General features: G+C 45.3%; 1 protein-coding gene across 1 annotated transcript in view; it reads right to left on the bottom strand.

Annotated features, from left to right (window-relative positions):
• The window catches only part of PTPN13 (protein tyrosine phosphatase non-receptor type 13), a 121,065-nt gene that overhangs the window by 79,279 nt on the left and 25,308 nt on the right, over positions 1-16,478 (bottom strand). The window contains exons 2-6 of the mRNA XM_081021316.1: positions 16,088-16,257; positions 14,013-14,078; positions 11,041-11,226; positions 7,118-7,211; positions 1,555-2,115 (exon numbers count right to left, since the gene is read on the bottom strand). Coding sequence (XP_080877442.1) covers positions 1,555-2,115; positions 7,118-7,211; positions 11,041-11,226; positions 14,013-14,078; positions 16,088-16,257 — 1,077 coding nt within the window. The remainder of the gene's footprint in view (positions 1-1,554; positions 2,116-7,117; positions 7,212-11,040; positions 11,227-14,012; positions 14,079-16,087; positions 16,258-16,478) is intronic.

Genomic DNA, 16,478 nt, shown 5'->3' on the forward strand with positions numbered 1-16,478 from the left:
CTAAACGTGTATACTATTTCTTCCTTTTGTATCCTAAGTCTCTTAGATTATAAAATATTATTTTTTCTCAGGTGTGAGAAATCTCCAGTCCACAGGTTGAATTCAGCCTTCAGGTCTCCCTACCCTATCTGACCAGAAAGACTATCTCCAAGCCGCACCCCATACTGGTTTTGCTTCAGGCTCCTCCTTGGCCATTTCCCCCTGACGGGAATGTGTCCAGGAACTGTGAAAACCCTTCTTGTTTGCTTGCCTTGAAGAAGGGTGGATAATTCTGCAGGATAATTCTGGGAGTGTTTCGGGGAAACAGATGTGACCGTGTGCTTTCGGTATTACAAACACTCCAGTTAGTAGGAATGATAATACTCTTCCCCTCTTGATTTCCCCCTTTGCAAGTATGGTACTACAGGCAACCTGCTTTTCATGCGACTGATGTGTGCACAATCGCACACATGTGCACGAAGCCAAACTGGAAGTGACCTGGAAACGTCGTAAGAGACGTCACTCAAAGGGTAGGGTGGAACGGGGTATTTTGGCTGCGCGCAATGACACAGAACACAACCCCTGTGCAAATTGGGAGTTGCCTGTGTGCACAACAATCACACATTTCATTGAAGCTGAAATACAGGAAGAGGTTGGATTTTTCGCTCCACAAACAGTACGGGCACAAGAATAATAGGAGAGGGAAAAGTGGTGATATTGGACTGGCAGGAATAAGCCTAAGATGGACCATGACTCATATTTATGTGTTACCACACCACTTCTTTCAAACAACTGAACACAGATTATTTCAGCAACTCTTAACACAACTAGTGGCCTATTTCCATAGTGCAGGTGGGAGATTGGTAACAGTGGCTTCCCTAAGGCCCCCTAACGAGCTAATGGCTTGGTTGAGATTTGAATCAGGGACTTCCTGGCTTATGCCCTTATGGCATTTCCACACACAAAGCTTAAGCTGCCAAAATTGCCTCATAATGTGAAACCTAAAATGGCTAAGTGCAGTGTTCTTCAACCTTGGGTCCCCAGGGATTATTGGATGACATCATTCCCAGCTGGCTTAGCCAATGGTTCCAGATGATTCGAGTTGTAGTCCAACATCATCTGGGGATCCAAGTTTGAAGAAGACTGGGCTCGAATACACACAGAAATGGAAAATGTCTCTCTTCCTCTGGTCTGCACTAACAAGGAAGCAAATGTGAACACAAACTACAGAGGGAAAGACTCCATGTTTAAGGTCACAACTACATCAAGACATTTAAAACACTCATATACCAACTTTTAAGTGTTATAGCTTCCCCCCAAAAATCCTAACCACCCTCAGAACCTTTAACAGGCTACAGTTCCCAGGAACAGTTTATCAAATCAATCATTCTTCCCAAGGAACCTCTGAGAATTATAGCTCTGGGGTGATAATAAGGATCTCCTAACACTCAGCACCCCCAACAAACTACATCCCCAAAGGTTCTTTGGGGGAAGCCATGATTGCTTAAAGCGGCTTGAGACTGCTTCAAATGTGTGGGTGGAGCTTCAAATGTGTATGGCACAAAATTCACTGACCTTCAACATTCATGGCTCCTCTCAGCAACTGCAACTTCTTCTGCCTCTCTTTGATCCTGTCAAAGGCACTTGATAAGGCTGCTGATGTCGACGTCTCTGGCACATAGCGCCCCTGATCTAGTTTTTGAGGGCCAAATATATCGAGGGCTATGCTCCCGTCGGAGTATCTGCCCTCCTTGTTTCTTGTAGCTGCCGAAGTCCGTACTGGGATTGTCCCTGCATGATGATAGTGTTTGCGGGAATCCCCAACATCGTCTTTCTGGGCCACTTTGTCAGCTGAGCAGAGCAGATCTGAGGAGGAAGCCCAGACTTTCCGCTTGGGGCCAGCATCTACTTTCCTTTCCAAGTCACTAGCTCTACACCGGTAAGGGCAGCCGGCATCCATGTCATCTTCACGGCCAGAATTGTAATCGGAGGAAGCGCCCTGGCAAAAGTCTTCTTCGCCTTGAAGACCTCTGAGAGACAAGAACCCCATGGACTTACTAAGCCTTTTGCTAAGCATGGTCTGTTCAAAGAACGGAGCCGGGAGCACCTCTGGGCCATCAGCCACTAAGCTTCTTCCTGGAACAAGAAGAATCCATCTTGGATATGTACAGCTTTTCCCGCTTTTCAACAAACAACGACTCTTTAATTGGTTTTTGAAAGGTTGGACAGAGTAACAACGAAAGGTTTTCTTTACAAGGCAAGTGTGACAGCTTCATATAATGTATGAATTCAATGGAAAGAAATGGCAATATTATATTTTGCATTTATTTACTGCAGAAGTAGACTTAAAACATAGCTTCATGGACATACAGTGGTACCTCGGGTTACAGACGCTTCAGGTTACAGACTCCGCTAACCCAGAAATAGTACCTCGGGTTAAGAACTTTGCTTCAGGATGAGAACAGAAATCGTGCTCTGGTGGCGCGGCGGCAGCGGGAGGCCCCATTAGCTAAAGTGGTGCTTCAGGTTAAGAACAGTTTCAGGTTAAGAACAGACCTCCAGAACGAATTAAGTTCTTAACCTGAAGTACCACTGTATCTGCCATTTTTTTCAAGATGATGCAGCGGTAGTGAATAGGGAGCAAAAGTTAGCCTCTGCCTTGATAGTTACAGTTCTCTATAGGAGTGAATGGCAAAGACTTCCACTTAACGGCACTGTCAAGGGCTGCAATCCCAAGTCCATTTACCTGGGAGTAAACTCCACTGAATTCAATAGGACTTATACATCAGAGTAGACATGGTTAGAACTGCGCTGTAAATCTGTCCTCTGCCATTAAAACTGGGACTTAGCAACCCAGCTACCCACCTCCAGGAATCCTACAGATATTAGTATGAAATGTATGTCTGCTTTTAAAAAAAAACCAAACACAACTATGGTGCAATGTACCCCACAGGGGCTCATCCAGTATGATGGACATTTTGGTTGCATATATAAGGTAAGATTAGTTGCCATTTTCTGAATAGCAGAAACAGGTGTGTTCTCTCAGAAAGAACTAAATTGCCTCGAATATGCCACAACAAAAATTGTATTTTTATCTCTTATCCACCCCCCCCAGATCCATATGCTTCTCCCATGAGAAATCCTAAGTTTCAGTTGCTTCTCAAAGACACATATAGACATAATAAATTCCTGACGGCAATACAGGGAAACTTCGGTTGTTTCAACTTTAGCTCATTGTCTTTTCCTGTCATGAAATAAAAAAACGCAACTTCCCTATAAAATCCTGTCCATGTACCTCACAAAGTGACCACAGAGACCAGTCAGTGGTAGATTCAGTTTTTTTTAAAAAAAAATCAGTTAAGCACTACCACAAACCACCAAACATTCTTGAACTTTATTCTGGGGCAGCCTCCTGATTATCGCCAATGGCTCACGGAGATGGAAACTTCGATGGAAGTTTTGTGTTGTGAGCAGCAGGAAAATACATCTTGTTTCCACATGGAAACAAAAAGAAAAAGGTCAAAGGGTGCATTAGAAGGACGGGACTAGAGTCAGTCCAAGAGATAAATATAGCCTCTATCCCCAAACTGTCAAAGATAAAGTACATCAACAGCATACGCAGTTATATAATACTCAATCAATTGTCATCGCTGATGCAATCGCAATAACAGCAAGCCATGGCCTTAAACCTCAGACCAGTTTCAAAGTAGTCACACTGATGTTAATGTATTTACACTTGAGCAAGTCTAACCCCTCTCTCTTCTGATGCTCTTGGGACTTTTTACTTCCTTGAAATGAGATTGTTTTGTCTGTCAACTCCTGATTTCTTTTCAAAAGTGCTCTCATGATCCATCTTCTCTGCCATGCCTAACCATCACCATCCAATTTCCCTTAATTTATATTTTCTGCCAAATGTCTTTAACATTTACTCTCTCTGTTTCCCTGCAGAAAACCTTACTCCTCATTCACCACAGCTGCGGTTTTGAATCCAGCTCCCCTCATTATCTTGACTGCTCTCAACGATAAGCTGCTAACGATATTCTCTTAACAAAGAACAACAAGGCTCTGAGTCTGCAGTTTACAGCAGCTGCTTTTAATACTGTCAGCCAGTCTCTTCTTAATTCTGGTTTTGGCTTCAGTTTCTGGAGTTCTCTTTTAGATCTAGTTGCCCATAGGTCTTTCCAGATGCTCTCTTCAGAGCACCACTCCACTCGTACCAGCCACCTACTGCCCATGAGGAATAGAGTGCTCTATGCTGAAACAGACAAGGTTTTCAGCTGCTGCCAAAAGGGCATCACTATAGTACCAGCCTCGTTTCACTTAGGTAGTCAGTTGAACATTCTAGGCTCCTTTGAAATAATAATAATAATAATAATAATAATAATAATAATAATAATTTATTATTTATACCCCACCCATCTGGCTGGGCTTCCCCAGCCACTCTGGGTGGCTTACAAAAAAATATTAAAATATTGTGATACATCAAACATTAAAAGCTTCCCTAAACAGGGCTGCCTTCAGATGTCTTCTAAAAGTCTGGTAGTTGTTGTTTTCTTTGACATCTGGTGGGAGGGTGTTCCACAGGGCAGGCGCCACTACCGAGAAGGCCCTCTGCCTGGTTCCCTGTAACTTGGCTTCTCGCAGTGAGGGAACCACCAGAAGGCCCTCGGTGCTGGACCTCAGTGTCCGGGTAGAACGATGGGGGTGGAGACACTCCTTCATGTATACTGGACCAAGGCCGTTTAGGGCTTTAAAGGTCAGCACCAACACTTTGAATTGTGCTCGGAAACGTACTGGGAGCCAATGTAGGTCTTTCAAGACCGGTGTTATATGGTATCGGCGGCCACTCCCAGTCACCAGTCTGGTTGCCGCGTAATATTCCATCCCTCTTTTGCTTCTCACCAGTTGCTTCCAAGAGAAAAGGAGGGGAGATGGTGAGAATGGAGGTGTGTTTTGGAGGGTAGAAGGAACGGCTGTCAACAGGCTTAGCAGGCACATAGTAAAGATACAAGAGAGGGAGGATTAAATGGGGTTGGTTGAATGTGGGGTGGAGGGTGGGAATGGGGACAAGCAGAGACAGTGGAAAGTAGAATTGGAGCATAACCTTTTCCCACTTTCATCCCTTCCTTTCCACAATTCCTTGTGGGTCCACATCCCCCCCCCCCCCCCCAGAATAAGATGCCAAGTTTTGGGGATTATACTCCGAAGGGGCTTATTTATGGAGTCCCTCATAAGATTTTCACTAAACAGCAGAGGAATTAAATTATTAAGTTCTGTGTACATTATTAAAAGTAATTGTAACTATTGCTCTACTTTAATAGTGACACCCTGATACAAATTCTGCTATTTAGACACATGGGTCCCATTGCTAAGGAATTCACCATAAAGAATTAGATAAATATTTTAGCATCGCTTCACTCTGGAAGAAAAGTGGGGGGCGGTGTATATATTTTCATATTGAGTATCAGTCTAAGAAATTTGCAGCGAGCGTATAAACCACTCAATATTCACCTCTTGGTTACAAGCATTACACCACCAGAACAGCCAAATAGATCCTGCTTTTTATTGGATGCTCAATCTTCACACGGGAGAAGAGCCCTGAAATACTTGTTAAACACTGAAGATAGATGGCGCATAAAGTAAGAGGAGGGAATTAACAATGTGGATTTAGTTCAGGGTGGAAGAAAAGGAAACACACAGGCACACACCCCAAACAGGGCCTTCACAAGACCTAGCTTATGCTAGGCCAGACTGGGCAAGGTGAGGATCAGATTCTGCCTTCCTAGGATACTGAATTATGAGTCTCACAAACTCAAAAGCCAAAACGTGGGTTGTGTTTAATCCTGACTACTTTGAGCTTTCAGGCCTTTCCAGGAGCTATTTGCTAGGGACAAATCTCACAGAATCATAGAACTGTAGCCCAACTCACCTGCAATGCGGGGATTTTTTGCCCAATGTAGGACTCGGACTCATGGACCTGAGATTAAGAGTCTCATGACTCAGGTTAAAGTGTGGGGTGCCCACATGATTCTACATCTGCTCACCATCATGAGAAGAAGTGGGGGAGTCTATTCCAGGCTGCAGCATGGCAGGTGTATTAAGGAGGAGAGAAGTGTGTATTTATGGGAGATAACTGCATTCAGATTAATCTATTCTTTTATGTATAACATTTCTATGCCTTCCTCTTCCCAAAGAACAGTAGAGTGGCCTATGTGGTACAGAACCGGAGGTCTTATTTTCCCCCCATCTGAGGATATGGTATGGAGCAGGCATAGGCAAACTTCGGCCCTCCAGATGTTTTGGCCTACAACTCCCATGATCCCTAGCTAACAGGACCAGTGGTCAGGGATGATGGGAATTGTAGCATGTGAAATACTAGGACTCTTATTGAACTGAGAATCAAACTAGATGTGGCACATGTTTCTCTATTACAAATTAGCCACCACAAGTGTGTATGTGTGAGCCTGAGTCCACACATGTGCATGGGGGGAGATTCCCCTCCCCCACCTTTCCTCTCACAACACAATTCAGCCGAGCCCCCCCCCGCCCCACTCTGAGCTACTATTAGGGGAGTCTTAATTGGATTGTGGAGGGAGGGGGGAAAGCTACCTTCTCCGCTGAAGCTCCTATTCTGATTGGCTTTTTTACTCTTTAAAATCGAGACACGCTAGTTGCACTCATGACATTAGCACTGCATCTAGTTTGGCTTCAAGATGCTTCCCTGACCAAAAAAAATGTGTGAACATGTCTTGTACTGAAGTAGCCATGCAATCGCTTCTCCACAACTCCAGAACTACGGGACAGTTTTCAATTGCGCTCGTTCCATCAGTGCAAGGATTTACACTTGTGCCACAGAACTTTCTCCCTCCCCTCCCCCCCTGTACTTTGGATACATGTTCAGGTTTCCCCTCAAAGCTGCCACCATGCACTCAGATTTCTGCCACATCACCAGTGTGCCACTTAAACTGTGGCATCTAGCTGTGAGGTGAGCAATCTGCTTTCAGGGGCAAAAACCTGTCAAGCTGGTCACAGCACCAAGAGCAGCTCTGCTTCCTTCGTTGTACTTGTCTGCAAGGCAGATTAAAAAGCACTCTGGATTTCCCCAACTTTAGCACTCCCTTCATTGCTAAACACTCACCTGTGGGAAGTCCTTTCCCTCTCAGCCTCTCCCGGATGGCCTGGCTCCTGTCAGTCTGCACCTTTCTGTCCCCTGTGCAGGGAAGTTGATCCACCTGTTTAGAAAAAAGAAGAAGCAATCAAGCAGATCTGAAAAAATACCACACACATTATTTCAAACCATTTGCAGCATTTTATGCATTATATGCTTCCATGCTCCTTTCAGATCAGAACTCAGCCAGCTCTTCTAGGGTGGTTGAATATTGTGCTGTTGTTGTTGTTGTTTAGTCGTGTCCGACTCTTCGTGACCCCATGGACCAGAGCATGCCACACACTCCTGTCTTCCACTGCCTCCCGCAGTTTGGTCAGACTCATGTTTGTAGCTTCGAGAACACTGTCCAACCATCTCGTCCTCTGTCGTCCCCTTCTCCTTGTGCCCTCAATCTTTCGCAACATCAGGGTCTTTTCCAGGGAGTCTTCTCTTCTCATGAGGTGGCCAAAGTATTGGAGCCTCAGCTTCAGGATCTGTCCTTCCAGTGAGCACTCAGGGCTGATTTCCTTCAGAATGGAGAGGTTTGATCTTCTTGCAGGCCATGGGACTCTCAAGAGTCTCCTCCAGCACCATAATTCAAAAGCATCAATTCTTCGGCGATCAGCCTTCTTTATGGTCCAGCTCTCTATTGTGCTACATGCATGTAAAACTCGTCAAAGACTCATTCTGCTTCTTATCCCTAGCGTTCTATAGCACGAGGCAGTCATTAGACATTTTATTGCTATGGTTCTCTGTTTTGGCATATATTTTACAAAGTTTCTTTCTGAGTACTGGTCACTGACCTTAATCTAAAGAGATTTCTTGGTTCTAGGTTCAATTCCTGGCATCTCCAGGCAGGGTTGGGAAAGGCCTCCCTTGTCTGAAACCTGAGAAAGCCACTGCCAGTCCATGTTGACAGGTAAAGGGACCCCTGACCATTAGGTCCAGTCGTGGCAGACTCTGGGGATGCGGCGCTCATCTCGCTTTATTGGCCGAGGGAGCCGGCATACAGCTTCCGGGTCATGTGGCCAGCATGACTAAGCCGCTTCTGGCGAACCAGCACAGCGCACAGAAACACCGTTTACCTTCCCGCCAGAGCGGTACCTATTTATCTACTTGCACTTTTGACGTGCTTTCGAACTGCTAGGTTGGCAGAAGCAGGGACCGAGCAATGGGTGCTCACCCCGTCGCGGGGATTCAAACCGCCGACCTACTGAGCGGCAAGTCCTAGGCTCCGTGGTTTAACCCACAGCGCCACCCGCATCCCGTTGACAACACTGAGGTAAATGGACCAATGGCGTGACTCAGTGTAAGTTGGCTTCACGTGTTCTTAATACCACAGGTGAAATCACCAGATTGCAATTGACCTTGCAGGCCTGAGGCTGCTGAACATGCAGGGAAAGCTGGCAAAACACACAGCCCTTTGCGCCTTGTAATTATTTGGTCAACAGAAATCGAGACGTGCTGGTCAGGAGCCAAGGAGAGGGCTAGCATTGTGGAAGCTGCATCTTGCGTTGACTCACAGCTTTTGTCAACATTCTGCATGACACACATCGCACATCCCTAAATGTCTCCTTGCTTCCTTGCTACATGGTTTGAGCCCTTGACTGCACTTGCGAGTCTGTCACTCCCGCATTTAAACAAACAGAACAGTAAGCAGTGCAATTATTTGATCCTATCAGCAGCATGTCTCCAGCGTAATTTAAAAAGGCAAGATGCTGCAGGCCAAATTTTATCCTAGTTTATCTTTGGCGAGTTTTGCCAGCATAAATCTGAGGCATTGTTACACAGTAATAACAGGCCTATGAGATCTGATGAATGAATTGACTTACTGGACAGAATTTAGACATACAAAGGAGGATATAGGCTAATGTAGTTTGGCATCATTAATCTGTCAGGGATATCCATATCCTCAGCCTGCCAGGTTGTGCGTAGTCATGAGGTACTTTTCAGGGTCAACTCGACTTTCTTCAGGGCTGGAACTAAGCTGAGTAGGTGAGCAGAAAAAGTACTGTATTTTTCGCTCTATACGACACACCCGACCATAGGACGCACCTTGTTTTAGAGGGGGAGAACAAGAAAAAAAAACTCCCCCTCTCTGCTCAGCGCCCCTTCAGCGAAGCGGCAGGAGAAACAAAGCCCCTTCCATTTCTCCTCCCGCTTGGCTGAGGGGGCGCTGCGCAGCTCTCCCTCTCTGCTGAAGCCAGGAGAGTCTTGCTCTCCCAGCTTCAGCAAAAGGAACCTGAAGCCTCCGGAGCGCAGCGGGAACTCGCGCTGTGCTCCAAAGGCTTCAGGCGGCTATCCCTGAAGCCTGGACAGCGAGGGGGTCGGTGCACACCGACCCCTCTGGCTCTCCAGGCTTCAGCGAAAGCAACGCGAAGCCTCCGGAGTGCAGAGGGAGCGCTCCCTCTGTGCTTCGGAGGCTTCACGTTGCTATCGCTGAAGCCAAGGAGCCTGCATTCGCTCCATAGGACGCACACACATTTCCCCTTAATTTTTAGAGGGGAAAAAGTGCATCCTATAGAGCGAAAAATATGGTAACTTAAAGGGCATCTCAATTTAAGGCAAAAGATCTTCCTCCTTAGACACCCTGTCGCAGCTGTGACTTCAGCTGATTAAAATGAGCAACTGAAAATTCGGAGCGTGCTCATCTGAAGGCAAACCTGGGAAGTTCCAAGGAAATCAAACATGGCCATTCTGGAGAAAGTCTAGAATATCTGTTGGCTCCCAGCCAGCTGAAAGGAAAAGTCTGAGGGAAGTACTTGAGGGGGAGTGAGAGAGAGGAGACCCCGTGTGTGTGAAGGCGGGGGGGTCCCACTTCAGAGCTTTACCGTCAAACTCTTGGAGGATGCTAACCTATGCAGAGGTGACATGAGATGAGGAGAAATTTGATGCAGTTCGCATTTAAAGGCAAACCTATCTGATCAGCACTTCCTGAAATGATATGAGAACCAAAACACAGCCATCTTTTGAAATTCTCCAAACTTCCCAGCCAACTAATGTGTACAAAAATGTATGTGCTGGGTTAGAGTGTGCATAATAATGCATATATTTGTGAAAATAACATTAAAAATCCTTTATATTAGGGGAAGTTGCTTTGAAAAAATGTATATATTAGGAATACAAACATATACATAGGGGGAGAAATTTGTACTTAAACTTTGATGAATTTTCATGTGGACTTTTTTTTTTAATAATGCAAACTGATGTGGAAATATGGAGAACTGAACAGAAGACTGGAAAAAAAAGCAGGGAAACCAAAGCTGACAGACTCACTGATTCCTAGACGTTACACAGGGGTGCTTTCCATCCCCATCATCTCCCCCTCAAGTGAGGGCCTGAGAGCAGAGAAAACTGTCTCCTTCAAGTATGGATCACAGTTTTTGCCAAGGGGACATAGAAGAAGGGTTGTATTTCTGTGTTTTTGTAACAGGAGGATTTGCACATTACATGGGGCACTGAAGATGGCACTGAAGCTTACAGTAACATGCTCCTCAGCAAGTAATGATGGCTGTGGAGCATGGGATCTATAGTCTTATGTCGTTAAACCAAGGAAGGAGGAAGAACTACAAATCCCATGATCCCATTCTAGACAATCCCAACCACATCTTAAAGGCAGGTCTTCAATACCTTTCCTGTGTCTAGCAAGTCTCCCCTACTTTGGGTTAGATTCTACCCCTTCAGTAAGTACTCCCGGAAAACGGGAATGGTTTTCAAAGCAACGTGTGTGTATGTGTGTGTGTGCTCTCCCATCACTAGCTCCCTTGCAAATCTTTCACGAGCCCTCTGAGATCCTGCTCTGAAATCTGTGTTGAAAACTCTGTTGGATGTTTCTTTAAGGGAGGCTGGGAAGGTGACTTCACAGTAGCTCTGCCAACTTTCAACGGTTGCTCAACATGCTCGTAAACACTTACCCCAGACAAACTCCCCAGAACCAGTTTCACCAACTGTTTCACATATGAGAAGGAAGGGGCACAGCTGCTGTTCCGGATGTGAGCACTGCAAGCATCCAGAACCGTCCGCACAGACACACGGGCATAAACAAGGTCTTCACACATGCTAAGCAGTATGCTGTTCAAGTGATCCCCAAGTTTAATGGGCTGGTGGTGAAAAGAAAAGAGCAGAAAAACCTGGTTAGCATCTACCTCCTTCTCGTTTTCATTCTCTCTTAATAGATCATGCCAATATCGGCCTTAGAGTGACCCGACTCTCAGTCCACACTTGACCGGCAGTGGCTCTCCCAAGGATAAAAGCACAATATAAATGGTTAAAGCACAAACAAAACAAAACAACTGCAATCTTAAGCCCTGTAAGAATAATTGCACAAAAATATATGGAGGCAAGTCATGGAAATATGATGCAGATAAAATTGTTTATATTGCTAGGAAAACATTTTTTGTAAACCAGTAAAAAGCAGGAACTAGTAGTTCACACCTCTACGGTTTAAATAAGTCCACAACTGTATGGTTTAAATAAGCTATAAAATATGAAGTTGCCCTTCTATTTGTCCACATAGGCCGGTATTATCTGTGCTGTCTGACAAAAGCTCTCCAAGGTCTCAGATGGAACCTAACAGACCAGATCCAGGCATTTTTGGAAGAAACTGATTTTCTGGATCCATTTCAATTGTGGTTTGGGCCCAGTTTTGGAACAGAAACTGCTTTGGTCGCCCTGTATGACGATCTCTGTCGAGAGAGAGATAAGGGAAACATGTCCCTGTTAATTCTTCTCAACCTCTCAGTGGCTTTTGATACCATTGACCATGGTAACCTTCTGGAGCAACTGTCTGAACTAGGGGTGGGTGGCATCGCTTTGCGGTGGCTCCAGTCATACTTGGGTGGTCGTCCCCAGAGGGTGTTGCTTGGGGAATGCTTTTCAGCCCCATGGAACCTTCAGTGTGGGGTTCCGCAGGGCTCAATCCTATCCCTACATGAAATCTCTGGTTGGCGTTATCTGGAGGTTTGGAGTACATTGTCAGCAGTATGCTGATGACACTCAGCTCTATTTCTCCTTTACATCTGCAGGTGAGGCAGTGGAAGTGCTGGTCTTGCCTCAGTAATGGACTGGATGAGAGCCAACAAACTGAAACTCAATCCTGATAAGACTGAGGCACTGTTAGTCGGTGGTTCCCTAAACCAGATGGGTGGGAGATTGCCTGCTCTTGATGGGGTTACACTTCCTCTGAAGGAACAGATTCGTAGCTTGGGGGTACTCCTGGATCCTTTGCTGTCACTTGAGGCTCAGGTGGCCTCAGTGGCCCAGAGTGCCTTCCATTAGCTTCAGCTGGTGGCCCAGCTAAACCCCTATCTGGACAGGGATAGCCTAACTACTGTTGTCTTTGCTCTGGTAACCTCAAGGTTAGATTACTGCAATGCGTTATACGTAGGGCTGCCTCTGAAGACGGTTCGGAAACTTCAGCTAGTGCAGAATTCAGTGGCCAGGTTGCTCACCGGAGCAAGACGGTTTAAGCATATTACACCGATCCTAGTATGACTGCACTGGCTACCAATTAGTTTCCAGGCCCAATTTAAAGTGCTGGTTTTGACCTATAAAGCCTTAAACGGCTCAGGACTGCAATATCTTGAGGACTGCCTCTTTCCATATGAACCTACCCAGACCCTGAGATCATCTTCTGAGGCCCTTCTTTGTGTGCCTCCTCCTCAAGAGGTCCAGAGGGTGGCAACATGAGAATGGGCCTTCTCTGCAGTGGCACCCCATTTGTGGAATGCTCTCCCCAGGAATGTTTGCCTGGAACCTTCATTATACACCAGGTAAAAAAGTTCCTTTTTTATTTGATTGACTTCCTATGCCCTTTTAAAATGTGGGGTGGGATGGGGGTTGATTGGGTTGTTGTTTTGATTCTGATTATGTAATTTGTGGTTTTATACTTTGATTTTATTCTGTGAACTGCCCTCCAGGTATAGGGAGGTATATAAATTCAATAAACAACAACAACTCCATCTAACAACTGTTACTTGACCCCTTTAACTGGAGATCCTAGGGACTCCGCACAAAGCATGTGGTCTGCCACTGAGCTATGGCTCTTCCCTTGACCCAAACACTGTTGCTACATCTGTCCCGAAGAACAGCAACGGGCAGGTTCTCACAGACATGTTTTGCCACTGCCTGCCATTCAGCTGCAAGTCAATGGAACTGCCTCTGCAAATTGCAGTATTCCAGCTGACTTCAGGTAATAGGAAGAGTTCCATTTGCAGTAACCGGTTCGTTTGCACATGGAAGATACCACTTGGCACTACAGATAACCAGAAATGCGTGCAAATGTGTGAACCTGGACCTAAGTACGCCTAGATCTACTTGGCCGTAACACAGAAACATGATACGAAGAGAGTCAGAAGGAAGGAAGCAAACTGACTGGACAGCTGGAACCAGCCTAGTCTTGTAATTAGTGGACAACACCCAAACAGCTGGGAACTGCTTACATTTTTTCCTGTATTACTAGTTGATCATCTCGTATATTCTGTTGGAAACCCACACTCAAGGGTGTACACCCTCAGTTGATAGGATGACTTCCCAGCCACCAAGGGCTTTGAGTTTTGTATTTCACTTTCAAGCTTTCATAGTGGGTGGTTATCTTCTGATGACATGCCCTGTCTAGCACTGCACACTATGACTATTATTTTACTCTGTTTGTTCATTGGCAGGAGCATAAGTAAAAAAAGTAATACTCTTCCCATTTGGCACCAGTTCCTCCCATCTGTGGTCCTGACATGCTGGGATGGAGGAAAGGTTAGGCATTCTACCTTCTGCTTCCTACTTCTCCCCAGCCGTTTGCCTCCTCCCAATACCACTTTGCAGCGAGAAAAGCAAACAGAAGTTGCCTGGTAACATATTATTACGCCCCCAATAACATCCCTTCACTACTCACCTGGCTTTGCGGGACATCATAGTCAGCTCCCCAATAAAGTGTCATTCCGAGAGAATAGATGTGGATCTGCAACACAAGAGACATGTGTGGAATTAATGGTGTAGCAAAGGCATCTAATTGTGCTTGCGATGTGCAGGGAAAAAAGAGAAAGGAGGGAGTTAATACAACATGGAGTCTTGCAAGACACTTGAGAAAAACCCCAAGATGTCTTATAACCACATGAGATGCATTTTATGTGAAACAGCTGCTGCAGAAAGTGATTTCTTATGAGAATTGGCAGTAATATATAAAACTCTTCAGTCTGAGCACAGAGAACTAACAACTCATTTCTAAGAGATGTTTTTCCTAAAACATGTCTGGCTCTTTTTTTTTTACAAGGCAGGAGTGGATTTCAAAATCTTCACATCCCTCAAATCGGCTACAAAGCCGAGTATTCCTGGCAACAATAGAGTTAATGCAGTTGTGGGTTTGTTTGTTTTTTAGTTTGAATTTAGCAAGTGACCAACAAGGCATTCTTTTGTCTGTCCAGCAGCCTGCCAGAAATTTATCACCGAGTACATCATTTCTTTGGTTTAGGAATGAAGTCATAACCCAGAGGCTCATGCAACCCTGTCATTGTATTTCAGGAGGTCATCATAAATGGGAATTTGCTTTGGCTTGTAGCACTTTTTGTGGAACATGCTCAGATTTCAGGAACAGGAGCTGAAAATAAAAACAGATTCCCACTCAGAAGCTCTCTTGATGAACTATGGCCGAAACAAAGCAAAATATTGAAAGCCAGAAGTAATTAGAAGACACAGCGTGCTTAGCAGCACAGTATTATGAGATGGACTTGCTTTCTAATTAAAATAATAATATGTGCTTTAAAATATTATTTTTTCATGCTCTGTTATTGACCTGAATATTTTTTTTACTCCCAACTGAGGAAAAAATTAAGAGGCAAGTAAACTGAAGACACAAAACTGATTTGCTTAGTTACTTGTCCTCAGATAATGACTCTGTTAACATAAAATGAACAAATCATGGTTTGCTCATTATTAGCATGCCTCAGGCTTGCACACTCCCACCATCCTCCCTCTTAGGTAAAGGGAAAGGACCCCAGACCATGAGGTCCAGTCGTGGACGACTCTGGGGTTGCAGCGCTCATCTCGCTTTATTGGCCGAGGGAGCTGACGTTTGTCTGCAGACAGTTTTTTCTAGGTCATGTGGCCAGCATGACTAAGCTGCTTCTGGCGAACCAGAGCAGCGCACAGAAACGCCGTTTACCTTCCCGCCGGAGTGGTACCTATTTATCTACTTGCACTCTGACATGCTTTCAAACTGCTAGGTTAACAGGAGCTGGAACAGAACAACGGGAGCACACCCCGTCGTGGGGATTCGAACTGCTGACCTTCAGATTGGCAAGCCCTTGGCTCTGTGGTTTAGACCACAGCGCCACCCGCACCCACCTTATGCTGTACCTTCCTGGGTTGAGCAAACCCTAGTTTCTCAGTATGTCCAGTATGGTTCTTGCAAACTATGGTTTGGCTTCAAAACAAGAAGCAGAAACCCAATTCAAGCCGCAGTTTCCAATTCTAATTTGATGGCAAAACTATGGCTCGCATACACCATAGTTTATAAATAATGACCAACTGTGGTTTGCTCAAAGCAGGAAGTGGGAAAGGGAAGGAAAGAACAGGGCATGCAAGCCTGAGGTACAGTTGTGATGTTCAAACCATGATTTGGCTACTATGCACCAGCTAAGTCAAAATCCTTTAAATCACTTGATTTTCTGGTCGTGGACTATATTTTGAAAAAACAAATGAATGGCGGTGGAGGAACGATGAGTAGCGCGCGAAAGGGCTCCGTGGGCCGGATTTAGAAGGCAATTGGGCCTGATCCGGCCCGCGGACCTTAGTTTGCTGACCCATGTTCTAATCTACCCACCATGCACCAGTTTAGTGTATACTTTCATATCCCATCCTTCCTCCAGTCTGGAGCAAAGGGTGGCAATCAGTGAATAAATAAAAGCAACATACTACCCACGAAACACCATTAAAAGAAAACACTACAGAAGAGAGAACTGATCGCAGTACCTTTTCGACATCAGAAAGAGACGACAGCGATTGATTCTGGAGGACTTCTGGTGCCGTGAATGCTCGCAGGTCTTGGCTGGAAACATTTTCATCTGTGAAGGATACACTGCCGGATGGAAGAAGCAGGAGAGACCATGGGGAAATGATGAATCCCAGAGCAGTGGGATCAGCTGTAGGTGGAAGGAGGGAACCAGTGTCAATTAAGATAGCAGACATGTATTAAAAAAGGACTTTTCATGCATGCATTTAATTACCCTTCTTGTCCCAAGGCACCTCTGGTGCACAGACCTAATTAGTGCCTCTAATTAGCCTCCTTATTTGGCTTGCAAGGTCGTTTTGGCTAAGCCACACCCATCAGCCCTGTCCCTGATGCCGGGGCAGGTAAGATGCA

This window comes from Podarcis pityusensis (assembly GCF_964106645.2).
Source record: "Podarcis pityusensis genome assembly, chromosome: 9".
Classification (NCBI taxonomy): domain Eukaryota; kingdom Metazoa; phylum Chordata; class Lepidosauria; order Squamata; family Lacertidae; genus Podarcis; species Podarcis pityusensis.